Source organism: Rhinolophus sinicus, linkage group LG11 (genome assembly GCF_036562045.2).
Source record: "Rhinolophus sinicus isolate RSC01 linkage group LG11, ASM3656204v1, whole genome shotgun sequence".
Lineage (NCBI taxonomy): Eukaryota > Metazoa > Chordata > Mammalia > Chiroptera > Rhinolophidae > Rhinolophus > Rhinolophus sinicus.
The window spans coordinates 33,427,334-33,451,297 of record NC_133760.1 but is presented as its reverse complement, the minus strand read 5'-3'; the positions used below and the strand labels follow the sequence as shown (position 1 = coordinate 33,451,297).

The following is a 23,964-nucleotide window of genomic DNA, read 5'->3' as shown; positions in this document are numbered from 1 at the left end:
GGGTGGGTTTGCCTAGGCACACACCAACTGCTAAGCCCTTCCTTCAGGACTCTGTTGCCTCTTGGGGATGGGGTGGGTGGTCCATGAGTCCACTCGGTGCTCTCGACATCTGCCGACACCCACTGTCCCTGTACTGGGACCACCCTCCTCCAACCTCCGTCTACTGCAAACGCTGCGCTAGCTCTGCAGCCCCAGCGTGGTGTGGGAGGGGATGACACAGGCGCAAGCCGGACATCAAGAGTGAGTGAAATAAACCCTGCATCCTGTGAAAGCCTGGGTTGGCTCTGGAGAGGGAGGGCGGGGAGCCTGCAGAGGCCCGAGGAGCCGGCTGGACAGGGATGAGAAACATCGAGACCTCAAGTTCCGGTGTACTGATGCGGCTGCGGGAGTCAGGGCCGAGAGCATCCCGCATTCTTGGAATTCCGCCCACGGTTCGGCGGAAAGGTGTCCACTTCTCACCCCCTCCCTTCCCTATCCCTCTTGGCCCGCTCTACTCTGGGCTTCACTTTTCCCACGGCCATCGCCTTCTATCTAGGACTTTGCCAGCCCATATCAGCTATTTCTCCCATCCCACCCCAAAAAACGGGAAACAGCAGGCCTGACAAGGGTGGAATCGAACCCAGGTCTCCCTTCCCACCACACCCCTTCACACACAGCCGATCCCAGCCTGCCCTTTCAGTCTGCCCGTGCTGAGGCCTGGGTCTGAGCCCCGCCTGGCGGGTTCGCACGTGGCCCCCACCTGACCCAGCTCCCGGAGGCGGAGTAGGGCAGGGCGGGGCGGGAGGCAAACACAGCACTTTCTGCGGCTTTGACAAGCCCGCGGCGCCCGGGGCCGAGAGCTTTGCCGGGCTGAGACTGCACCATGCTGGAAGCGCCAGCCGCGCTGCCCACGGAGCCGGGCCCCAGCCCTGTGCCTGCCTTCCTGGGCAAGCTGTGGACGCTGGTGGGTGACTCCAGCACCGACCACCTGATCCGCTGGAGCCCGGTGAGGGCTGGGGCCCCTCGACTCCCCCAGTGACACCCGGGATCCCTCAACGTCAGTGAACATCCATACCCAACCGTGGCTTGGGATGTGGCTGTGGGCCCCTCAATTCAGCTGCCCAGGGTAGTTTATCTTGGAGGGCGTGTGTGAGATGGAGGTGAGGCGAATTCCTCCGGGCCGAGGAAAGGGTGGGAGCTTTCTGGAGACCTAGAGCCAGAGGAATCTTTGTGGTAATTTACTTCCCACCCCACGTCATCAGAGAGATCGGAAAACAGACCAGAAGAGAAGGCCTGAGTCTGGTTCTAGCTCAGTCACATCGCAGGGCTGGGACCCAGGTCTGGCCTCTGCTCCTCCTTCCTGAGAACCGAGTACGGAGTCTGGGTCGTGTTGGGGTAGGGATTTACTGTGGTCGCCCGCCCCAGGGTTGGACTCAGAGCTGGTTCTAGCCTGGTCTCCTCCCGTGTCTCCATGAGTGACAGTCCCCAGAGTGAGTGTGAGTGTGTGTGCGCGCCCGCGGGCCTGGCCGTGGGCGGGTACCTCTCACAGTGTCGGGCCTCCGCCCGCATGGTGGGTGGACGGATGGTGTTCTCTGCAGAGCGGGACCAGTTTCCTCGTAAGTGACCAGAGCCGCTTCGCCAAGGAAGTGCTGCCCCAGTACTTCAAACACAGCAACATGGCCAGCTTTGTGCGGCAACTGAACATGTGTGAGTCCCTAGGGACGGGCGGGAAGCGGGGATGGATGACCTGGTGCGCCAGGATGGGGCAATTTACGCCCCCACGTCCCACTCCCTAGATGGTTTTCGGAAGGTGGTGAGCATCGAGCACGGCGGCCTGCTCAGGCCTGAGCGCGACCACGTCGAGTTCCAGCACCCGAGCTTCGTGCGCGGTCGCGAGCAACTACTGGAACGGGTGCGGCGCAAGGTGAGGCGGCATGCAGGAACCAGCCAGCTTGGGTTGGGGTGTTGGGGCGGCTGCCCTGTTCTACGCGACTCAGGCCCCACAGTGCCTCCCGCCTGCAGGTGCCTGCGCTGCGCAGCGACGACGGCCGCTGGCGCCCTGAGGACCTGGGCCGGCTGCTGGGCGAGGTGCAGGCCTTACGGGGAGTACAGGAGAGCACCGAGGCGCGGCTGCGGGAGCTCAGGCAGTGCGGGGGAAGAGCCGGAGGAGGGCAGGGAGGGGGCAGGGAGGGGGCAGGGGCGTCTGAGAGAGAAGACACTGGCTGACAGGAGGTTTGGGCAGCTCCTTCCTCTCATGCTTTTGGTGCCTCCATCCAAACAAATGGGCCGAGCTGTAGAACTCTGTTCTCGATGCATGATTATCCGGGTGGTCGCGGGTTGGGGCCGGCCATTGTGTGGGGAGTGGTGACTGGGCGAACTCTCAGATGCCTCAGCACCCTCCCACGCCTCCCCCCAGGCAGAACGATATCTTATGGAGGGAGGTGGTGTCGCTGCGGCAGAGTCATGGTCAGCAGCACCGGGTCATTGGCAAGGTATTTCTTTTCCCCCACCCCGCTTCTCTCTCCTCCCCCTGGATCTCCCCCTCCCCCAGTCCTCTAACCTACCTGGAAGTGCCTTGTTAGGGTGGGGGCAAGGGCCAAAGGATGAATTAACCCTTTACTTCCTCTTCAGCTGATCCAGTGTCTCTTTGGGCCACTTCAGGGAGGGTCCAGCAGTGCAGGAGCTAAGAGAAAGCTGTGAGTGAGAAAACCAGGGACACTCACCCTCCGCACCTCCTCTGTCAGCACTCTTCCTGCTGGAGGGACTCCTTCCAGAAACCTCTTCATCAAGAATCCTCATTCTCACCCCATCCACCAGTCTTTCTCACCCCATAGCCATCTCCCCAAGAACCCCCTTCCAGGACTTTTCCTCTCTCCTCCAATTTCACCACCAAAACCCCCAAATCCCCCACTCTCAGATCCCTCAGTTCTAGGACCTTATCCTCAAATTTCCACCCCAGCAGCCTCTTCCCCCTCACCCAAAAGCATCCCAACATCAGAGGGTCTGGGGCTCAAGTCAGGCTCCCTCCCTCCTCTCTCTAACCCCAAAGGGCCTCCATCTCTGGGGGGAGCCCCTTCTGCCTCCAGCATGTGACTGATGCCCTGGCAACAGGCCTCAGCTCTGCTGACGTGGCTGCTGGGGCCTGTGGGAGGGAGGTGGTACAGGCTGAGGGGCATGGGAGATGAACCTACCCAGAACCCTGCCTGTGCTCCCCTACCTTGCACAGGTCCCTGATGCTGGATGAGGGGAGCTCATGTCCAACACCGGCCAAATTCAGTGCCTGCCCCCTACCTGGTGCCCTCCTGCAAGACCACTACTTTATCCAGTCGGTAGGTTTTGCTTCTCCTCCCTTCCCTAGGGTACCCTTGAGCTTATGAAGAGCCTATTCGTTTCCATTTCCCCCACAAGAAGAGAAGATGGAGGCCAGCATCTCCTCTCTCACACCAGACCAGGCGCCTCAGCATGGACTTCAAACCTTCCCTTTTAGAACTGGTCCATGTGGGTACTGATTGGGTTCTGGTTCACTCTGTGGCTTCAGGTGAAGGGCTGGGCCTAGTGTTCTCTTTACAGCCCCACCTAGAGACCACCTTGGGCCTCAGCAGCCCTTACAGGGCCAGTGGTCCCACCATCTCTGACATCCCAGAAGACTCTCCATCCCCTGAAGGAACCAGGCTTTCTCCCTCCAGTGGTGGCAAGAGGTAAGAGGGACAGACAAGGGCAGCCTTCTGGGGGGCCTGTGGGGAAGGGCCTGACAGCACAGATAGCTGTGGGGGGGTAGGGTAGAAGTCAGTGCCAGGGTCTGGTTGAAGCTTTTCTCTGGTGCAGGGAGAAGGGCCTGGCACTGCTCAAAGAAGAGCCGGCCAGCCCAGCGGGGGAAGGTGAGGCTGGGCTGGCCCTGGCCCCAAATGGGTGTGACTTCTGCGTGACAGCCCCCCCACCGCTGCCTGTGGCTGTAGTGCAGGCCATCCTGGAAGGGAAAGAGAGCTTCAGCCCTGAGGGGCCCAGGAATGCCCAACAGCCTGAACCAAGGGGCCCCAGGGAGGTATCTGGCAGGTGAGCAGAGAGCCCATTCTTGACTGAGCCCTGTGGGCCACTTTTGCAATTAGACCAGCACTAAGTAGGCCCCTGAAACTTCCCAGCCTTGTCCGCCTCTTGGTGGCTGGGGGGCTGTTGGGCACTATGATCTGACCTGATTTCTCAGAGTTGCTCTAAGGAGTACCAGCATCAGAGGTCCTGGAAAGTGGAAACATCTCTGTGGTAGGGCTCAGGAATTTACATTTTAAATGAGTTCATTGGGGTGGTTATAAAGATTGTAATGTACACATCAGTTTAGGAAGCACTGGTATTGACAATTGCATAGGGAGGGGACATATCCCAAGACCCCAGCTCTACAACCCAAACCTCAGGCCAAAGTTCGGAAGCAAAGGCACTCTTATGTGCCCTCTGTGTGTGCGTGCCTGCGCACATGCACGGTGGGTCCTCTCCTAGCATTCTCTATATATTGTCAGATTTAGATCCTGATGTCTCCAGGTTCCTTGGGAACCTAATTGGGTGGGGGGTACTGTAGGCTAAGAGCAGTTCTCTGTACACAGGGGACCTCTGGGCCTGGAAAGGGAGGGCCAGAGCCCAGAGAGTCTGCTGTCTTCAATGCTACTTCGGGCCCCTCCTGAAAGTGTGGAGCCTGCAGGGCCCCTGGATGTGAGTACACCCTCAGCAAGCAGGGGCATGGTACTTGTTGGGGTCCAGCTGTTTGTGCAGCCTGGGGAAGCCACCACTGACCCAGAGCTCCCCCCAGGTGCTGGGCCCCAGCCTCCAAGGGAAGGAATGGACCCTGATGGACTTGGACATGGAGCTGTCTCTGGTAACATGAGGGTGAAGAGGGAGGAGGTTAGGGGGTTATGGGTTGCTGAGCCAAGCCCTTTGGTCCATGGTCATTCTCTCTCAGCCAGAGCCCCAGCTCTGCTCCGCAACTGCTTCTTGGGGTTCTTCTATGCAGATGCAACCCTTGGTTCCAGAGAAGGATGAGACTGAGCTGGCGGTCAAGGGGTTAAATTCTCCAGACCCAGGTAATGCTTGTGGTGACTCAGGACCTCGGGGAGGCCCTGAATGGCCTGAGCTACCGTGATTGGATAGACTGGGCTGTTTGTGTTTTGAGTGATGTCAGTTCAGGCTGCCCTGCAGAGAGCTACTAAAGCCACCCATCCCCTCACCACTGGATGAGTGTGGGGAGGTTGAGAATGGATGTTTCATCCTAACTTTCTAGATGGCAAGTCAGGTGAGGCTCTCCTTCCCTGAAGACAGGACGGGGTGGGGGGGTGGGGGTGGGGGACCAAGAAGGGGGAACTGTTTCTCCCTGCTGAGTATAGCCTCACTCCTCGTAGGAAAGGACTCCACTCTAGAGGCACCACTCCTGCTGGACGTCCACGCGGCTTTGGGAAGCCCAGCTCTCGGCCTGCCTGGAGCTTTAACCATTTACAGCCCCCCTGAGAGCCGGGCCTCCTACCTGGTCCCGGGCGCTGATCCATTCCCCTGAGAAGCTCTCCACTTTGAAGCCAGCCTGACTGAGGGGGCTGGCCTGCAGCCGCAGATCCTTCTCGGCTTCCCAGCGCCCCCTGGCGGAGGCTGAGCCAAGACCCTACTATTCGGTGGCCCCTTTCCATTACCAAGTCGTGCACATAAACCGCATTTTTCCCTGTGTTTTTAGTCTCTTTTTTCTACCGACCAGGGAGCACAAAAGTCATGGGTGGATGGGGGCTACTTTGCATTCGTAGAAGCCTCCAGATCCTAGGGCTTTAATGGAGAACCACTGGAGAGTGGAGTGCTTGGGGAGCCGGCTTCTAGTTCTGCTTAGGCCCCGATCCTCCCGCCTGCATCCAGGGCTGGGGCGTAGCCACTGCAATCTCCGGGAGGTGGAGGCTCTGGGCTTCACACCCAGCTCCGCAATGCATCCGTTCCGTGATCCTGGATAAGCTGGTCCCCTTCTCTGAGCCTTATCTGTAACAGATAAAGAGGGGTCGACAAGAATTTAGGGGTAAAGAGCCTGGGAATTGCCAGGCCCAGAGTGGTTGCCGGGTACGTGGAGCCGAGGCCGTGGGTCGCATTGCCCCCTCGCTGACTCATTCAGTGCGCCCCGGGTGGGGGGAGAAAGAGAACCACGTGTAAGAGCCCAGGCGAAACACGGCCTCGGGCGACCTGCCTTCTACAGCTGGGAGAACAGCCCGCTCCCCCCACCCCCCTCCCGGTTCCCAGCAGCCCTGGCCGCCCCGCCCCCGCCACAGCTGCTGCTCCCACCCCGCCCAGCCCTTTCTGCCTCGTCATCTCCTGACCCGCCGAGGCCCGACCCGTGAGTCTGGCCGCTCGGAGCTCACCGGACCTGGAGCTCCATCCCATACTGTTGGGGGAGGGAAAAGAAACCGAGATTGGGCAGAATCTGCGTGCTTAACCAGCCGCGCTACTAGGTCTGTGAGCCCCGCCCCTCCGCGGGACTAACTCTGGGCCCCAGTGGAGGGAGAAAAGGGGAGCCTGTGGTCGCACCTGTGCAAAGACTCTCGCAGTTTCCCACAACCCTCGCTCCCTAGCAAAGGAGCACGCGCAGCCAGGTGGCGAGGGGGGCCGAGACCCCCCCTCCTCGCCTCGAACTTGGAGCTGCCTGGTGCCCCGAGAAGAATCTGGCCTGTGACGCTTGAAGGACTGGCGGCGATATAACTTGGTACAGTATTTACTTCTGAATAGTGAGTCTCAGAGGGAGGGCCCAGACCATCTGGGGTTTCTGTGTCCAAGATAGGACAAAGGACAGGACTTGGCGTGATGGGAATTGGAGGCTAACATAAAACTAATTTGGGGAAGAGTGAGGGAGGATGAGGGACCAATCCACTCTGCCCCCTCCCTCTGCACCGGTATAAGAACAGGTTCTATCCCCTCACCCTTCTTGCACCCCGGGTTGGGGGGCAGCTTTGGAAGCCTCAGCTACTCAAAGAGGGCAGAGGGTCCGCGTGTACACAGTGCAGTACTGTCAGCGCAGTGACGAGGGTATATGCTGTTCACTGGTGTAATAGCAGATGAGATGAAATCGGTCTGCCTATGACACACTCAGGTATTGGGGTGGACAAGTGGACATTTGAGTCTTGGAGGATGGGTCCACAGCATGGAGGAAGGGGAATGGTATTCTAGGCTTAGGGAACAGCATCTGCAAAGATTCAGAAGTACAGGGGGCTTGATGAGTTCTTCCAGCACTGAGTGATGGAGGGAAGTTGGGGAAAGCCTGGCTGTCCAGGGGTGTGGGAGAGCAGCCAGGCTGCATAGTCTGAATTCTCTCTGATGGACAGTGGGGAGCAGGTAGTAAGGGCTGAAATTCTGCTTGGCTGGAGATCTCATTGTAGTTCAGACTGGAGCAAGTCAGATTACAGTTCTGCCATTTGGTCTCTCTGAGCCTGTCTTCTCATCTGTAAAATGGGGACAGTAAATCCTGCCCCAGAAAATGGTCAAAATCACTGTGTTGTCGGGGTAATGAGATGGGAGTGAGAGGTACTCAGAGAGACTGTCATAGGAGATGAGGTGATCATGAGGGTTTGTGGGGGGATGATGATAGAGACTCAGTGAGAAGTGGAGGAGCAGCATTTGTCACAGATAGAACATGAATGGAGAGGGAGGGGCAGGAGGTACTCCTAGTCTCTGAGCAGTGGCCTAGGGGAAGGGCTGAATAACATGATACCAGGTCATAGTGAGGGAGACTTGGGAGGCAGGATGGGGGCTAGGACCAAATCCATTCTCCCAGACCTAGAGCCAAGAAAGGAGGGACCCTAAAGGGAGGATGAGACAGGAGGAGGCTATGTGGACAAAGTACCATGAGGGTGCTATGCGGAAATGGGCTGAGAGAAGGAATGGTACAGGGGCAGACCTCTTTGCCCCTTAATGCCAGGAGCCTGGCTGCCTGGGTCAGGCCACCCAAGAGGAGATGGGCCATTGTCCTTAGTGGACAGAGCAGGTTAATTTCTGCCTAACACCTGCCTGTTTGGTAGAGACAGTCTTTCAAAATGGGAGGATCTATGGAGGAAAACAGTAAAAGTTTGGCAAGTATTTGTTGGTAGCTTTTACGAGTTGGGCCCTGGGTACAAGATGAAGCAAGAGATGGCCGTGAGTCATTCCCAGTGCAGCAGGGAGACAGCTGAGTCTCAGGTGATGTCAGAAGATCTTGGTCAGAGCTAGGATTCAAAACAATTTAGGTATCCTGCTCAGGTGGTAAGGAACCAGGAAGGGCCATGCGACCACACTGGGGTTGCAACATGGTGGTGGCATTAGTGTGTGTGGGGGGAGGGAGTGCAGGGGAACAGCCTGTCCTGGAAAGATGGAGCTCAGGGTCAGAATAAAAGGTCTGGACTTCTTCCAGTGGGTGAGAGCAGCAGGGGAGGCTCCCAGCACTTTGTGCTCTGGGTGCAGAGGAGATTCAGGCCTCTGCAGGGTCTAGGCTGGAGATGAAAGGCTAGACTATGAAAGAGGTGAGGATGACAGAAATTATTCAGCAGATAGAATGTAAAGGACTTGACCGTTATCTGGGTGTGGGTCTTTGCCTGTTAAAGTGGAGAAGCAGGTTTGGGAAAGAGAAGTTAGTTTGGATAAATTGGGTCTGAACAGATCGCGGTATCTGCAGGAAGCTGGGGCTCAGGAGGGAGGTCCTGGTTGGTGAGAGCCATCATAGATAGATAAGGGTCCTGGGGAGTGGAGGAGAGGAGAGGAGGGCCAGCTGATGTTTAGGGACCCAAGGAGAAGCCTGATGAGGAGACCGGACAGAAAAGGCTGGAGAGGCAGGAACACGAGGAGTACGGTGCTGCGGGGCTGTCCCGCTGCTGGGGTCGAGGTGAATTTAAGACTCCTGCCACCAGTGTTCACTCAGGCCCTGGGAGAGAGGTCAAGAGCGGGGGAGCTTCGGCCCCCACTACCTCTCTCCCCCTTCCCCAGGCAGCCCTGACTATGGGCAACGCGCAGGAGAGGCCTTCGGAGACGATCGATCGCGAACGGAAACGCCTGGTAGAGACGCTGCAGGCGGACTCCGGACTGCTGCTGGATGCGCTGCTGGCGCGGGGCGTGCTCACCGGGCCCGAGTACGAGGCATTGGACGCGCTGCCTGATGCCGAGCGCAGGGTGCGCCGCCTGCTGCTGATGGTGCAGAGCAAGGGCGAAGCCGCCTGCCATGAGTTACTGCGTTGCGCCCAGCGGACCGCACGCGCGCCCGACCCCACCTGGGACTGGCAGCATGTGGGCACTGGTGAGCGCTCGCGGGGCAGGACCTAGGTCAGAGTAGGGGGCATGGCGGGGGCGGGGTCCTAGTCTTCCGCAGAGATGGACGTGTGCAGGGGAAACTGCAAAAGGGGAAATTGAACTTGAGACGTCTCACCTCTGTCCCAGGCTACCGGGAACGAAGCTACGACCCTCCATGCCCAGGCCACTGGACGCCTGAGGCAGCTAGCTCAGGGACCCCATGCCCTGGGCTGCCCAGAGCTTCACACTGTGATGAGGCTGGAGATCGTGAGGGCTCGGAAGCAGTGCGATCCGTCACCTCGGAGGAGTTTGAGCCAGAGGTGGACGCTGAGGCCGCCGAAGAGCCTGAATCCTCTGAAGGGGATGAGGCAGCGTTGGAACCACAGATGGATCCGGATCCAGAGCCAGAGGCAGAACCAGAGACTGAACCAGAACCAGAACCAGAACCAGAGCCTGAACCAGAGCCGGAGCCAGAGCCAGAGCCAGAGCCAGAGCCAGAGGCAGACTTCCAGGCAGGGAATGAGTCTGAAGGTGTGAGGCTGCCCAAACCCAGTGCCAAGTTGGAGGGAGGGCGGGTGGGCCCTAACTGACTGACCACTTTACCCCTTTGTCTCTAGATTCCTGAAGGCCAGAGTGCTGACAGGTCGCTCCCTGCCCAAGCCGGATAGGACCTGGGATCCTGCACTGACTGGCAAGGTGGGATGCCACCAAGACTCTGCCTGGCCCAGTATTCACTGCAAGTGAATAAACTCCTGAGGGTCGACCTGGGCTATCTGTGACTCTGGCTCTTGGCCCAGGAACTAGGGTGTGAACCGTGCTCTGCGTCCCAGTGACCTGGGTAGTCCTGTGCCCCACCACTTAGTCCTCAGCCCTATTTCATCAATAGCTCAAGTTGCACCCCTGGGGGACAGTGGCCTGACCTGGGCCCTCTTACCTTCCTGAACCATTTGGGGGCATGTGTAGTCACCAGCCCTACCCCATGAAAGCCCCTGGGCCTGGAGCAGAGAGCCAGAGAAGAGAAGAGGGACTTCTCTCCACTTAGGGAGGGCTAGCACTCACAGCATTGGGAAATAAGATGAGGAGAGAGAAAAAGGAAGGGATCGTGGGTAGACAGAGACCACACACTTCACTGTAATTGTTTTAATTGTCTGGCTTCTCTCAGGACTGGGAGCTCAGTGAGGGTTCTGACCGGTGACTGGCACACAGAAGGCGTTCTACGCATATTCACTGACTACATGAACAAGGACTTTCCAGTTGCATTTCCAAGTTTTACATTTGGGAAAACTAATGCCAAGAGTGGGAGTGGGACTAGGTCAATCTCACACAACGGAGTCTGAGGTGAAACTGGAGGCAACCACAATCTCTGCACCTCTCCTGGTCCAGGATGAACTCAGGACTTGGGACAAAAACTAGGGGCCTGCCCCTCAGGCTTGATTGTGGCTGTAGCCAGACTATGCCAACCTCTGCCAGAGACCAGCTGTGAGGGTGTGGGCAAAGATAAGGATAGCAGAGGCCAGTGGAGGGGGTGGGGGGCAAGTGAGCACTCAGGCTCCACTCACAAGGCCTGAAGGAGTGTGTGAGTGTGTGTGTGTGTGTGTGTGTGTGTGTGTGTGGCGCTAAGAATAGTCAGTGCCTTCCAGAGGAGCCCTCTGCCTTCCCACCAAACCTGCAGAAGCTGCTGCCTCCCAGCCCCAGGAAGTACGACATAAATAGGGAAGGAATACACGACCAGTAGGACAGGCTAAATGCTGGAAAGCATATCCCAGCCCAGCTGGGTCTCTAACTACCAGGACCCTGCCCCTTGAGTCTGTGTGAAAGCCAGGACCTTAGGCTCAGGCAGTCACCCCAGGAAAAGGGAGACCACCCACCAGGACCCAGTGAGAGGTAGACAGCATAGAAGCTGAAGGAGCACCAAGGGGCCAGGTGGGGGAAGGGAGACTGGAGGAGACAGATACCTGAAGCCATCTCATGCAAGAACAGGTTTCTACTCCGAAACCACTCCCCGTCCCTATCCATGCTCACCTTCCCTGCTGCCCCTACGCCTCTCCTCTGCTCCACAGACAAAGGCAGGAGGGCACTCAGTTTGCCTGACATGCAGCTGGTCCCCAGGCCCCAGGGAGGCTAGCAAGGGACACAAACCCGCTAATGTTGCTGCTCCTCCCTCCTGAGATGCTCCTGCCCTTCCAGTTCCCCAAGAAACACCCAGGTCATGGAAGCACAGAGCAGCCAGCTTCATGTTCTGGGGGCTGATGTGGGGCCCTCTGTCTGTAGCCCTCAGCCAGCATCAGTCAGGCAGCAGGCGGCCCAGCTCTGCTTCATCCAGCCGGTTGGTGGCCATGATATGCTCCAGCTGCTGCCGATAGCGTGCCAGGTCCTGCATGAAGTGGGGTACCCGGGTATTGTCCAGTACCCCATGGGGCCGCAGGTGGTCTATATCCTCATAGGACACCTGTAGAGAGGAAGCTGGGCCTGAGGGGTAGGCAGAGGCCCTGGCTTTCAGACAGCTAGTCCCAGATCTCTACCGATGAATGGCTCATTGCCCATTGTTCCTGGAACTCTTCCCTTCCCCGTCCTGATCCACTCCAATGTTATGTACCCTGAAGCTCAGTCCTGGGTGTTCACGCTTTCTCTCAACACTTTATCATCTAGGTCCTACAGTCCTACTCCTGTCACTTGCTTAGCTTCACCCCTCACTTCCAAACCTTGGTATCCAGCTGCCTTCTGAACACCTTCACGTGGATAGCTCTCAGGCAGCTCAGATTTCCCACATCCAGCAGTGAACTCCTAGATGCCACCTTATGCCAGCCCCACCCTCCTCACAGTCCCCTAGGTCAGATTCCAGGGAGGGGCCCTGGATTCTGTCACCCTCCCACTAAGGTTGGCCACTGAGTTCAAGGAATTCCACTCGGAAGAGCTCTCCAGCTCACCCTCCCTCTCCATCAGTTCTACAGGAGTGACTGGAAAGACCTCCTCCTCTTCCCCCTGAACTCCCTTCCCTAAGCCCCTCTCTCTAATCCACCTCCCATCTGACATCCAGGAGCCTTCTAAAGCAAACATCTGTGCCATTCCTCTGCTTCAAGCTCCTCTGACACCCCATTGCTTCGGGTGAAGTTCACCTTTTCAGCCTGGCAAAAATACCCAGTGCCAGGGACTTGGTCCCTGGCCATTTCTCCAGCCTCTTTCCCCAGGCCTCCTTCCTGACTGCTCCTTTGGCCTGGAATACCTCCTTTGAGATGCAGTATCCACCCCCCCCCCACACACACACACACACACACGCACACACACACACCCTGCAAGCTAGATCAAGCACCTGCTAGCCTCATTGCGTCTCATCAGAGGCCTGGCACCCAGGACTCAGTTGAGCATCCATCAGAGGATCAGGAAATCCTGGGACCTATGAAGTCCCGTGGTCCCCCACTCACCTTGCCCAGAGAGGTCAGCAACGGGAAGTCGATGGTCTGGCGGTGCCGCAGAATGCGCACGATGCCGTCTAGGTACACCTGGTCCTTGCTGAAGCAGCCTGTGGGCACGGGAGAGCAGTAAGCCCCTACACCTGAAGCCAGCCCCGTCCCCAACCCCAGCTCAGGGCACTTCCCCCAGTAGGCACCTACCTGGCAGTGAGGTGTCCGTCTGGCCGCGCTTGGCCCGCACGCAGTACTCCCAGCGCACATCAGCGTCCTGCACGTAGCGCGCCAAGTCCTGGAAAAGCTGGCGGAAGGACATGCGCGCAGCGCGATGGATGGTGTAGTAGAGTAGTGCCGCGCGCCACAGGAAGGGCTGCTTGCGGAACAGCACGCTGTGCAGGCTGGCCAGGCCCTCCTCGGTGGGGTTCGCTGGCCGCAGCCCGTACTGCAGCCGACCCTCGGCGTTGTGCCATGGCTGCCGCGCGTTGTTCACACCCCGCAGGTAGTGGGTGCCTGTGGGAGAGCAAGGCGGAGGCAGCGCTGGGCGGGGCATCCGAGGACCGACCCTGCTGCACCTCTAGCCAGTGACCCAGGCTCTCACATAAACCCTCTCCACCGCCCCTGCCCCACCTTGCATACTCACCCATGAAGACCCTCCTGGGGTGAATTTGCACCCAAGGACCCATAGAGTTTCACATGCAAGAGTCCTTACAAACACACACCTCTCCCGAACTTCCACTGCCCCCCAACCCCCCAGAGAGGAGCAGGAACTCACACACCACCCCAGCCCCGCGTTCTGCACACCCATATCATTTTGATTGTCATGCTGATGTCCCCATCAAAAACCACCTTTTGCCCAGAGCAACAGGATTCTTGATGATGAGGGACAGACAGTAGTAATTAGTGTCCTGTGCTCTCCTCTCCAGTCTGGTCTGTCCCCTCCTAAACCTAGCTCTGTGTGTCCTCAGCCAATTCCATTTCCACCCTGGAGGGCCTATATGTTGGCTGGGCTAGTGGGACCCTCAGCGTTCTTCCGCTGGCCTGTTGGGGCCCCAGCAGCTTTGTCCCTACTGTCAAGGGAAATCAGAGAGAAAGTGGAGGGAGAAAAAGATACCCAAGAAGAGTGAGAGAGGAGGGTGAGCCCACAGAGTGGGCAGGGGTGTTTGGGCCTCCCTCTGTGAGCCAGAGGGAAGAGGTGACTGCTCACAAAGGGAAAGGGCCCATCCTCGAAGGGAAGGGGGAGAAAGAGCGGGGCTGGAGTTACTGGGGCCCCTCACTGCCTCCCACATCCCAGTCCCTCTCATCCCTACCCACCCACCCACCTACCACACCCTGACCTATCTCGTGCCGCAGCATGCCCTCCAGCCAATACTGGCGGGCTCCAGTCAGGTTGATGGCCAGTGTCGGTCGGCTATTCTCCACCATCATCACTGCCTGGGACAGCAGGTCTTCACTCAGCTGCACCACAACCTGTAGGCAGCGGCAGTGTCCTGAGCCATGGCTACCAACCCACTAATGCCACAGTGCCACCAGGCTGGACACTTGGCCAGGCTACCCACCCGTTACCATCTCTGCTCAGAGCCAGCTCCCACCTTATTGGGGCAGGGACAGGGGCTTGCCAGGGGTCACTAGCTGGCCAGGTATGGAGCTGGGCCTGGCACCACCCACTGGGCAGCCTAGTTTGGGGCATGTAGAAGAGGGGCCTTGTAGGCAGGGCAAGCTCACCTCCCCAACGCAGCCCTCCTTCTGCATGTATTTGCGCACAATGGACCAGATCTGGCACTTGGTCAGTAGCTGGCCCCCGGTTGCAGCCTCAAAGTGTTCGTAGGTGCCAAACTTCTCCAGGACAGCTTCAATGATGCCAACTGCCTGCACACAGGGCCGCAGTGGCTGGTCAGGCAAGGCCTCGTGGGTGGTCAGGGCCAGGGTAAGGTGGGCAGGCTGACTGACCTGATGGATGAACTGTCCAGAGGCCTCACAGTACTTCTCCAGTACAGCTGTAGGCATCGGCTCCTGGTACTCGAACTGTGGGTTGTAGGTGTAATGGGACTGGAAGAACTTGTCCCGCTCATGGTCCATGTTGGTTGGCCGCAGGGCCACCAACAAGCAGGGGCTCCTGCTGGCACCACGGCCTACCTCCTTTCGAGTCTTAGCTATGTGAGGCAGGGAGGCTGCAGACCGCAGGGTGCCCCCACCTGGATCCCGTCCTCGTCCAGGTAGGGCCCGACCCTGGGTGCTGCCCCCCCGCCGACCAGTACTATTGACGGTGTGGGTGCTCTCACTGCGACGCATGTGGCCACGGCGGCCCAAGCGCAGCTCTGAGAAGGACTGCCGCTCAGGCCGGGGCTGCAGGCCTGAGGAGACTGACAGAGCCAGGGGCAAGGCCAGGGACCGAGGCCAAGGGTACAGCGGTGTCCCATCTTGGTCTGAGGGCTTCAGCCTACGGCCCAAGGATGAGGGACTGGCTGGTGGGCTGGGGAGTGCCTGCTCATACACCTGAGCCCCTGAGTCGAGCACCATCCTGTCCTGGGGATCACATCCAGCCTGGTCACTCCAACTCCCCACACTGTCGTCTTCTGGGGACACAGAAGGGCATGTGGAGGACAGCATGAGTGGGTGTGGCCTGAGGACCAGCAGGCCCTGTGCTCCACACTGCCTTTGCTGGGTCCCCCGGAGTCTGGGTGCCTGCCCTCTCAACCCCACCCGTGTCCATTCCCTTCAGCAGGCTCACCAAAGCAAGCTGGGCTGGGAGAAAGCAGGAGGAAGAGTCTTATACACCCACCTAGATGGTGGTTCCTGGAATGCCCTTCAGCCTGTGAGGTCCTGATAGCAAGGCCTGAGCCCATACTCATGATTCTAATCCCTGTGTTCAGCACTCACCCAGGTTGGAAGCTGGTACAATATAGCCTCAGCTGCTGGGTTGATGGGTGAGGGGAGCCTCACTACCTTCTACCTGCCTTCCACCTATGGCATTTTTCATTTCTACCCCTTCCCTCCCACCTGGCTCCACCCACCTCCTCCAGACCATTTGGCGTCAGTCAGTTTGAATGCCTGCATACCCCTTGCTTATGTTAGTCCCTCCAGCTGGAATGCTTTCTCTCCGCTGGGCTATCTGTTCAAATCCAATTTAGAATCAGCTTTTGGGGGGCAGATGGAAACTGCAGCAAATCCAAGCCAATCCCTGGTATGTCTCCTATCAGAAGCATCTTCCTAGATGGTCGGGGCACTCACCCCTGACTCTGTACGAGGGCTCAGTCCAATCCAGTCTCTCTCCAGAGACTGACTGAAGGCTCCAGGCTCTGAACTCCCTTGTCTGCTCAGGGACACAATTCCAGCATTTCTCCTCTCCCCTATATCTCCTACATTATCAAACTCTTCCTCTCTGCTGGATTCTTTCCATCAGCATAAACACATGCTGTCATTTCTCTTGTCAAACAAAACAAAACAAAACAAAACCCTCACTTGACCCCACACTCCTCCAGCAATAGCACCACCCCTCTAGCTGCTCACTGCAGCACATGTCAAGAGTCATCTATGCTCATTGTTCATTTCTTTCTTTCCTGTTCTCTCTTAAATTTCACTCCAGTTAGGCTTTTCCCCCCAATCTCTATTGAAACTGATCTGACCAAGGTCATCAATGATCTTCATGCACTTGACAATTAATCACTTCATCCACTTGGCTCACCAAATCTCCTACCTCACTGGCTGTTTGTTCTTGCTCTTCCTTGTTGGTCATCCCTATCTTCCTGACCTCTTAACACTGTAATGCCCCAGGACCTGGAAACTTCTATGGAAACTTCTCTCCCCTTTTCCATTTATGCTCACTCCTTAGGTGATCTCATCCACTCTCAAGGTTTTAAAATCATCTGCCCAGACATCTTCCATAAACTTCAGACCAGTGTTGCCAGTTCTCAATTCAACATCTTTACTGGAATGTGTAACAGGCATGTCAAACTGAACACATCCTCTGTCTGAAATGTTTTCCCTCCATGTAATTGCAGGAGTCACTCTCACTTTCTTCTGACTTCTGCACAAATATTAGAAAAGCCTCCCTAACAACAAACACTCTCTATATAATAGTAAACCTCCCCTCTCCTCTACACCACAATCTCCCCTTCCCCACAGTATTGTTCTCTGTAGCAGTTGTCACCATCTGAAGTACAGTATATTTGTTAGTTATCTGCTGTTTCCTTGAGTGTTCATTGTGTTCCCAGAACCCAGAATAGTACCTGACCCAGAGCAGTTGCTCAAGAGCCCTCTGCTTCTCAAAATTGGAATCATTCCTTCCTTGCACTTTGTTTCCCCATCCAGATCTGTTCCCCCCATCCCACTTCCTTCTACCCGCCTAGGGACCAGCTGACTGAAAAGATTTCAGGCCTCAAGCTGCACTCCCCTCAACTAACTACACACTTTCCTGGACTCCTTCAGGGTCTTCTGTCCTCTAACTGGACCAGCCCCCTTCATCTTTCCTCCTTTTCTTCCACCTACCTCTTCATAATTACCAGAATACGCCTGTTTCTTTCATGTCTCAGGTCCTTCTGCCAAGAATGCCCTCCCAATGTCTCCCTGGAGCAAACCTAACCATTTTCAGGGCTTGGTTTAGGCCTCACCTCCTCCGGGAAGCCTTCCAGGCGTCTTAGAGGCTCCCAGTGCCTAGGCGGCCTCTATACCGCCCTAGGCTGTCATTTTCATAGCCTAGGTCCGTGTCTCCCCACCATCTCCTGAACTCCCTGAGGGCAGGGAAGGATTTGATTCACCCCATTGTCTCAAACACCCAACACTAGATGCAGAATGAATGAAAGATGGCTGGGGGAGGAACCCAGACTGAAGGCGGAGTCTGGTGACAAATGAGAGGGTGTGGCCTGCGCCAATAGGAAACTCCGGTAGAGGATAACGTGAAAGAGGAGCCAATGGGGATGGGTATATCGAAGAGGGGCGTCACCTGCAGCCAATAAACGGAGGGGGATGAGACAAAGGGCGTGCCGAATGGAGGGCGGGGCCAGAGGACAATGGAGGGGGAATTCCCTGGTAAGTAAGGCGTGGTCGCATCGCGCGCCTTTTCGGCCTCTAGGGGATGAAAGGGTTCCGTGCCGCACCCCCACCTGTTCGCTGCTCTTTTCGCCGACGCCGTTCCCCCTCTGAAACACCGGTCGCCGGCCTCCCGGCCCGCGGGAGTTCTCGCCGGGGACGCACGCACTCGGGCGCGCGCACGCTCAGCGCGCGGACTCGCGTCAATCTCCGCTGCGGCGCGCGCCCGAGAACACAGCTGGGGGTGGGGCCAGGCCAGGCAGAGGGACGGTGTCCGCCACTAGGTCACGTCCATGGGCTGGGCGTTGTCTTGAGCCCGCCCTCTTCACGAGGTCCAGGCTGGTTTCAGAGCTTCATTTGGTACCCGGCCTCGGAGTCAGGGCCAGGGAGACACGAACTCACTGCCCCGGGATGGATACGGGGGAATACAGTTCGCGTACGGTGGCAGAAGCCCGGGCACTGATGCTGGGATAGGTGGGGTACAGCGGGTATATCAGGACTGGAGCCAGGATACCTTAGGCGTGTCACTGCGTGTGGACCCCCTAATCTTCACGGACACTTATTTCAACCTCCTCCCTTCCCCAACACACACAATTCACGCGTACAGGGGCCGAGGCTTTATTCTGCTGGCAGTCGGGAGTCAGGCACAGGGCCCCGAAGGAAGGCAGGAGGATGGAGCAGGCGTAGGTGCTGGCACGAGGCTGAAGAGTGCGCGGCGACCCGCGGGGGGCGATGGCTGCGGGCCGGCCTGCAGGGAGCTGAGTGCAGCTAGGCGCTGCTCTCGGGACACGTCCCCGCGCAGGTCCAAGAGGGCGGAGACGTGATCCTCACTACGGGGCACCACGGAGGTGCGTCAGCCCCGCCCAGCCCCTCCTCGTCCCTCCCAGTTCCCTCCTCCCTTCTCGCGACCGTCTTCGCACCTCACGTCAGGAAATTGTTGCCGCAGGCCTGCCACCTCCAAGCCAAGCATCGTGGGGTCGCGGAGGTTCAGCAGCTTTCGCAGAGTGAGGAGCACCGGCGCACATTGAAAGCTTTCCTCCAGGCCCTGAACACGTCGGGGTAGGTCTCGTGCGGGCCCTCGGCTCCCACCCAACCACTGAGATTCCCACCCATCTGTTCGCCCAACAAGCTCTCACCAAATCGAGGAAAAGATCCCGGAGCTGCATGGCATCGTGCTGCAGGCGCTCGGCAGCCTGGTTCCGCTCGTCGGCACCACGGCACACCAGGCGGCCCTGCATTAGCGCACACAGGTACTGCAGCACCACGGTACGTTCAGCCTCGGCCAGCAGCAGCTGCGGGGAGGGCACTCAGGTGGGTCCTGGACCCCTTTTCCATTGGATCTCCCCCCTCACCCTCCTTACCCCAAGTCGCACCTGGACAGTGGGATTCCGCACACGCCAAAAATCCCGGCAGAAGCGCGCCGTCCTCTCGCACACATCATCCAGCAGCTCCGGGCTCGACAGCCACTGGCGCGAGGGCAGAGCCATGAACAGGGGCTAGGGGATGGGGACAGAGGCGGGACTGGAAGGCCGATGCAGATCCCGTATTGCACGTAGAGTCCTCCATACATACGTTGTATCTCCTCCCACCCCACCTGAAACCTCACCTGTAGCTCCACCAGCAGTGCCTCTAACACCAGGCGGCATATCCTCCTCTGCAATTCCTCCAGCGCTGCCTCCACCGGAGCCAAGGCTCCTAAAGCCACCCCGTCGGGCTGCAAGACCGACACGGAGGAGCTGGACCAACCAAAAGTACGGCTTCAGGACCAAGGCCAAGGCCCTAACGGACCTTCGTTGTCCAGCCGCTCGGGCGCCACCTAGTGGCGCAAGTGTGTGGAGGGAGGGGGCAAGGGCGGTTCCCCGCGCTTCTGAAGGTCTGGGGTGTCAACTAAAGCATGGAGTGGTAGGCTCAGTGAGCTAACAGGGACACAGCCCGGACGGCCCAGCTTCTAATTCGTGGTGTGACCTTGAGCAAGTCATAAGTCATGTCTTTCGGTTTCTGTTTACTCATCCGTAAGGGGAGAGAGTTTATCCCAGTCTGGAGGGAGTAAAAATTAGCAACTTGTTTGTCTGCTCTCTCTGACCCCATCCCAAAGAACGTAAGACCCAAGAGGAAGGGCTTTTTTTTTCTGTTTTGTTCACTGCTGTAACCCCAGACATTATCTGGCACAGAGTAGGAGCTGGTAAGTATATGTTGAATAAATAAATGCTTGAGACTATGTGCCAGGCATTGTGGTAGGTACTTTACACCTGTTATTGCATGTGATTCTCAGAAGGTCCAGTTCTTATACATATAATATAATATAATGTAATACTAATAAGAAAAGTGACATTCAGAGAGATTTGGTAACTCGCCCAAGGTCACACAGCTAGTAATTAGTAGAACTGGGATTGGAACCCCAGAGCTATGTGAGTCCAAAGTTCCTAATGGCCCAATGTGGCTGAATAGATACCTAATAGATATTCAGTCAGGGGTTAGTGGAGGTGGGGTTCTGTGGGAGACTTCTGGTACCTGAGTGCTGATTGGTGGTTGAGGGCAGCCAGTAGGTAGGACACATAATGAGGGGCCATTGCTTCCCCTCTGAGGTGGTCTCGGGAGAATCGAATCAGGGCATCACTGAAGCTGCAAAGGGCAGAGGTGGCTTTTGTACCTGCTGTCACTCTGGCGCCCCGACAATCTCTGTTCCGGGTACTCTAGCCCCACCTCCAAGATACTCAAGGCCCTGTTTGAAGGAGCCTTTTCCCACTGGTGGGCCTTATTCTCTCAGAGCCCCTCTGGGCTGCCCCAGGAGCAAGGCCAGGTGTTGGGAATGGATCAGTGCCTTGGCAGACCTTCTCAGGAATGCTCCCAGTTCTGACAGTGCCATGCCATGCACCCGCCGCTGCAGTGACTCACTGACCAGGCTGCTTACTCGAATGTTCTCTTCCAGGATCTACAGGCAGGAATGGGCAGCCATTAGCAGAGTCCCAGTCTTGCCCTCCTCCCCTTTCCCTATGGGAGCTGCCCAGCTGCCCACCACTTCCCACTCACCTGCAGCACGATGGCTGGCATTGGTGAGTGGTAAAAGCCAGATGGGTCTGTGTCAGGCTCCTGCTCCCGGCCCCACTCAGCTACTTCCCCATCCAGTGCTTTCTGCAGCCACTGCACCACATTTGCCTGGGGGAAGGGATGAGGGGCAGCAGGATATAGCAGGGCACTGACCCTGCTAGAGACAGTTAGACATGTGACTCTGCAAATACAGGCCCACAACTGGTAGCAGAGCTTCTCTGGACCTGGGCCCCAACTACTCACCCGGACTTTGGACACAAATGTTGCCTCAAGCTGCTCAATATTCTCCAGGGTCAGGAGGGGCTCCAGCTGAGACACATCAGCCTCAGGCCCCAAGTCCAGGCTCCCCATCATTTCTGGCCTGGTGATAGGTGGCCCAGTGTCACACTGAGCCTCCAGCTTCCAATCCACCCACTTCCCATTGCCCAAAGAGCACTGACCCCAGGTACACATGTAGTGCCCAATGCAGTAAGGTGAAGGCATCAGCAGCTCCCAGCTCAGGCCCTTCCAGGAATTGCTGTAGGCAGCGGCGCAGGCCACTATGCAGGGTGTGGGCCCATAGCTGGACCACCTTGTAGTGCGGTGGGCAGCAGGGTGCTATTAGCGCCTCAGCTGTGGCCAACTCGGCTGGTAAAGCCACCCGCAGAGCCTCCAGCCAACCTGCTAGGGCCCCTGGCCCAGGCAGCAGATGTGTCCCAAAGTGGACCTGCTCCAGGCCCTCCTGTAGTGCCCGCAGACAGCGCTGCCGCCAGTCCCGGGGGGCTTGCTCCAGGGAAGTTGTGCGGCCCGTCTCCACCTCTGCCACACGCACAGCAGCCACCAGCAGGGCTGGGTCCTCCCGTGCCAGCTGTCCTGCGGCCCCTACAGCTGCCTCCACAGCCTGGCCCAGTGCCTCAGACAGAGGGCCCAACCCCTCAAAGATTGGCAACTCCATGTCCCCCAGAGATGCCCATGTCTCCTCTTGCAGCTGCTCAAGCTCTCGAAGGCTCACATATGCCTCCAAGAGCCGGTGGGCATCAATCAAGGACTGTGTGTGGGCCACTGCAGCTGGCACTAAGGAGGGAAAAGAGGAAACCGCCCTGGGTCTCAGCCTTCCCACCTGTGCAATGGATTCAGGATCAGATGCGGAGGTCCTGGGGCTGGGATGATGTGTAAAATATTTAATAACCAGTATAGTAGAGCATTAGCCAATCTGAAAGGATCCAGGGAAGGTCCTAGAGGCCGGGTGGGCCAGGGGTAAACCCTTGAGCTAAAGGGACATGAGGAAGTCAGGGATCCTGGAAAGAAGGCAGGGAGGAACTGAAGGATCATTCTAATGGCTATTCACCCACTCTGTTAGGGAAATATTTCAATTTAACAACAAGGATGGCCAGAGCCACTTGACTGGGTGTCCTTCCTGACTCAGACATCCCATGCTCAGGAACACCAGAATGAGCTAATGTGCACCCTGCTTCATATGCCATCTGAAGCCTGAGTTACTCTCTGGGAGGTTCCTGGTGTGTCCCTCCACGCAGTCTCCCACTAGTGCCCCAGCCCCTTGATGGGTGTTTGTTGACTAACTGTTGGATGGCTGAGGCCCAGGGCCCCTGCATACTCACCTGCCTGCAGCCGGGGCAGCAGCTGAGACAGGGCCTGCAGTTGCTTGTGCTGGCTGACCTGCTCCCGCAGGGGCTCTAGTGCCTGTACAGTCTCGGCCATGCCCCGGAGCAACCCATGGGCCTGGCCCAGGGCCTCACGGGCTTCCTGCATGGCCTCAAGGCCCTGGGCCAGCTGCCACACACCAGTCTTCACACCCTCCAGGTATGACTGCACCACTGACTGTGGGAGGGAGGCAGCCAGTGAGGCCTGGCCAGCCCTGCCGCCCAGCCCCAGCACTCCTGCCCCCTGCCGGATGCCCACCTTCATGCGTGCTTCCAGGGAGCAGGTACGCTGCACCTCACGGCTGCGGTACTGGCCCAATCTGGCCAGCTGCTCCGGCCGGTAGAAAATGCCTGAGGCCCACTTGAGTGCTGCACCCCGGGCTAGCCGCTCCGCCCTCTCCTGCTCCGGCCACTCAGAGCCTGGGCAGGAAGAGCCTGGGCAGCCATGTCAGTTGAAGGAAGCAGCTGCCGAAACTGCTCCCCTTCCTGCTCTTTAGTCTGGCCCCCAGGGTGGTCCACTCATCCCACTGACCGATAGAGCTCCAGCCAGACTTGGCAAGGAGGACCCAACCCCACCATTCCCATCTTTCTTGCCACATCCCTCTCCCAACCCACCCGGAAGGTCTCATACCAGGGAGAAGTGCAGGCTGCATTTCGTTCTTGGTTGTTGAGTCCATGACAGGCCCCGCAGGAGCTGGAGCTGAGGTGGGAGCTGAGGTGGGAGTTGGGGCAAGAATCTGGGTTAGAGCAGGCAGAGTGGATGCTCCTTTGAGCTGCAGGTTCTGCCTAGGCCCCTCCAAGGAGGAGGGAAGTTCTTGTCCAGCCCCCTGCGGAAATGCAAGGGAGGTGGTGTGATGGGCAGGTACCCTGGAAGCCTTCCCCTGCTGGGTTTCTTAGTTTTGCCTGTGTAGATGCCAAGTGACGCAGGGTAGGCACAGACCTCACCTGCTGAGTTGCAGAGGACAGTCTGATATGGAACTCACCAAGCCTGACCAGGCATCCAGTCCTCCGTCCTCCTCACACAGCCTTGGCCTTGAGATGGCCCTCTCCCCCAGCCCTCGCAGCAGAACTGGACACTCCCTCCACTAACTCAGAGGGCCTGGGTGGCCCTGGCCCACACCTCAGCACACAGCAAAATTCCTCTTCCCAAGGAAGCCTGTGTCCTACCTCCCTGCCCAGGAGCCTCCTCCTCCCTCCAAGGTCCTTCCTGCCCCAAGGCCACGTAGAGAAAGGAAGGAAACTGACTCTGGCATTTTATTCCCAACAGGAAAGAGCATTTGCACTGTGGGATGGGGTGGGGAGGGCAGGGCGCCACTTCCTTGGGGGGCGGGGAGTCCACCCAGGACCTCTTAGTGCTCGGGACACAGACATGAACCAGGTGGCCTCAACCTGGGGTGCAGAGTGGGTTGTGCAAACACGGATGCAGACAACAATGTCACAATATGAAAACTGTGTTGATGGGCCCCTCAGAGGAGGGTGTGTACCTCTACAGAGGAGTGAGAGATCACAGGCTGTTGTGAAGAATGCTTGTGGTAGGTGATGGCAGGAGAGGGGCCCAAAGGGTATGAAAGCTGTTTATCTTGAGAGTTAAAGGGGGCCACGGAAGGGAC

The 23,964-nt window shown here is 57.8% G+C and overlaps 4 protein-coding genes across 19 annotated transcripts; 2 read left to right on the top strand and 2 right to left on the bottom strand.

Annotated features, from left to right (window-relative positions):
• Positions 1 to 108: 108 nt before the first annotated feature.
• HSF4 (heat shock transcription factor 4) lies at positions 109 to 5,676 on the top strand. 7 transcript variants are annotated; one of them, XM_019755414.2, is made up of 14 exons: positions 846 to 985; positions 1,578 to 1,686; positions 1,776 to 1,903; positions 2,002 to 2,126; positions 2,396 to 2,471; positions 2,611 to 2,675; positions 3,206 to 3,308; positions 3,550 to 3,677; positions 3,805 to 3,857; positions 3,936 to 4,032; positions 4,572 to 4,677; positions 4,775 to 4,840; positions 4,925 to 5,045; positions 5,361 to 5,676. In XM_019755414.2, exons 1-14 carry the CDS (start codon positions 863 to 865, stop codon positions 5,510 to 5,512), a joined length of 1,452 nt encoding a protein of 483 aa, XP_019610973.2. In that variant the 5' UTR covers positions 846 to 862; the 3' UTR covers positions 5,513 to 5,676. The 7 variants fall into 7 exon arrangements, with proteins under 7 accessions (XP_019610982.2, XP_019610973.2, XP_019610964.2 ...); XM_019755423.2 differs by lacking the exon at positions 846 to 985 and adding an exon at positions 109 to 240 and having other exon boundaries at positions 3,805 to 4,032; XM_019755405.2 differs by having other exon boundaries at positions 3,805 to 4,032; positions 4,976 to 5,045.
• Positions 5,677 to 6,264: 588 nt separating this feature from the next.
• NOL3 (nucleolar protein 3) lies at positions 6,265 to 9,997 on the top strand. Of its 2 annotated transcripts, none has more exons than XM_019755653.2 (4): positions 6,265 to 6,688; positions 8,939 to 9,241; positions 9,382 to 9,765; positions 9,852 to 9,997. In XM_019755653.2, exons 2-4 carry the CDS (start codon positions 8,947 to 8,949, stop codon positions 9,857 to 9,859), a joined length of 687 nt encoding a protein of 228 aa, XP_019611212.2. In that variant the 5' UTR covers positions 6,265 to 6,688; positions 8,939 to 8,946; the 3' UTR covers positions 9,860 to 9,997. The 2 variants fall into 2 exon arrangements, with proteins under 2 accessions (XP_019611212.2, XP_019611203.2); XM_019755644.2 differs by having other exon boundaries at positions 6,266 to 6,688; positions 8,935 to 9,241.
• Positions 9,998 to 10,359: 362 nt separating this feature from the next.
• On the bottom strand, positions 10,360 to 18,124 carry MATCAP1 (microtubule associated tyrosine carboxypeptidase 1). Of its 4 annotated transcripts, none has more exons than XM_019755603.2 (7): positions 17,741 to 18,124; positions 14,589 to 15,214; positions 14,364 to 14,507; positions 13,976 to 14,108; positions 12,846 to 13,151; positions 12,657 to 12,754; positions 10,360 to 11,683 (listed from the first exon to the last, which is right to left on the bottom strand). In XM_019755603.2, exons 2-7 carry the CDS (start codon positions 15,156 to 15,158, stop codon positions 11,519 to 11,521), a joined length of 1,416 nt encoding a protein of 471 aa, XP_019611162.2. In that variant the 5' UTR covers positions 15,159 to 15,214; positions 17,741 to 18,124; the 3' UTR covers positions 10,360 to 11,518. The 4 variants fall into 4 exon arrangements, with proteins under 4 accessions (XP_019611162.2, XP_019611189.1, XP_019611177.2 ...); XM_019755630.2 differs by having other exon boundaries at positions 14,589 to 14,663; positions 17,741 to 18,123; XM_019755618.2 differs by lacking the exon at positions 17,741 to 18,124 and adding an exon at positions 17,249 to 17,433.
• A 144-nt stretch (positions 18,125 to 18,268) lies between these two features.
• Positions 18,269 to 23,626, bottom strand: EXOC3L1 (exocyst complex component 3 like 1). 6 transcript variants are annotated; one of them, XM_074314753.1, is made up of 14 exons: positions 23,338 to 23,626; positions 22,986 to 23,066; positions 22,614 to 22,789; positions 22,313 to 22,532; positions 21,155 to 21,767; positions 20,958 to 21,075; positions 20,697 to 20,822; positions 20,498 to 20,598; positions 20,178 to 20,288; positions 19,273 to 19,402; positions 19,040 to 19,132; positions 18,803 to 18,958; positions 18,587 to 18,711; positions 18,269 to 18,496 (listed from the first exon to the last, which is right to left on the bottom strand). In XM_074314753.1, exons 2-14 carry the CDS (start codon positions 23,029 to 23,031, stop codon positions 18,307 to 18,309), a joined length of 2,205 nt encoding a protein of 734 aa, XP_074170854.1. In that variant the 5' UTR covers positions 23,032 to 23,066; positions 23,338 to 23,626; the 3' UTR covers positions 18,269 to 18,306. The 6 variants fall into 6 exon arrangements, with proteins under 6 accessions (XP_074170854.1, XP_074170853.1, XP_019611103.2 ...); XM_074314752.1 differs by having other exon boundaries at positions 19,040 to 19,162; positions 22,614 to 22,774; positions 22,986 to 23,181; positions 23,338 to 23,620; XM_019755544.2 differs by having other exon boundaries at positions 19,040 to 19,162; positions 23,338 to 23,620.
• Positions 23,627 to 23,964: the final 338 nt, after the last annotated feature.

Coding starts and splice junctions, on each gene's coding strand:
- NOL3 (XM_019755653.2), top strand. CDS start 8,947: ATGGGCAACGCGCAGGAGAGGCCTTCGGAGACGATCGATCGCGAACGG. Junction 9,242..9,381: donor CTGGCAGCATGTGGGCACTG/GTGAGCGCTCGC, acceptor CCTCTGTCCCAG/GCTACCGGGAACGAAGCTAC.
- EXOC3L1 (XM_074314750.1), bottom strand. CDS start 23,031: ATGGACTCAACAACCAAGAACGAAATGCAGCCTGCACTTCTCCCTG. Junction 21,768..22,312: donor GCTGCCCCGGCTGCAGGCAG/GTGAGTATGCAG, acceptor TTCCCTCCTTAG/TGCCAGCTGCAGTGGCCCAC. Junction 18,497..18,586: donor CAACAATTTCCTGACGTGAG/GTGCGAAGACGG, acceptor GGTGCCCCGTAG/TGAGGATCACGTCTCCGCCC.
- HSF4 (XM_019755397.2), top strand. CDS start 863: ATGCTGGAAGCGCCAGCCGCGCTGCCCACGGAGCCGGGCCCCAGCCCT. Junction 2,472..2,610: donor AGCACCGGGTCATTGGCAAG/GTATTTCTTTTC, acceptor CTTCCTCTTCAG/CTGATCCAGTGTCTCTTTGG. Junction 3,678..3,804: donor CCCTCCAGTGGTGGCAAGAG/GTAAGAGGGACA, acceptor TCTCTGGTGCAG/GGAGAAGGGCCTGGCACTGC.
- MATCAP1 (XM_019755603.2), bottom strand. CDS start 15,158: ATGGTGCTCGACTCAGGGGCTCAGGTGTATGAGCAGGCACTCCCCAGC. Junction 14,508..14,588: donor CTGGACAGTTCATCCATCAG/GTCAGTCAGCCT, acceptor CCCTGTGTGCAG/GCAGTTGGCATCATTGAAGC. Junction 11,684..12,656: donor TGCTGACCTCTCTGGGCAAG/GTGAGTGGGGGA, acceptor TCCTCTCTACAG/GTGTCCTATGAGGATATAGA.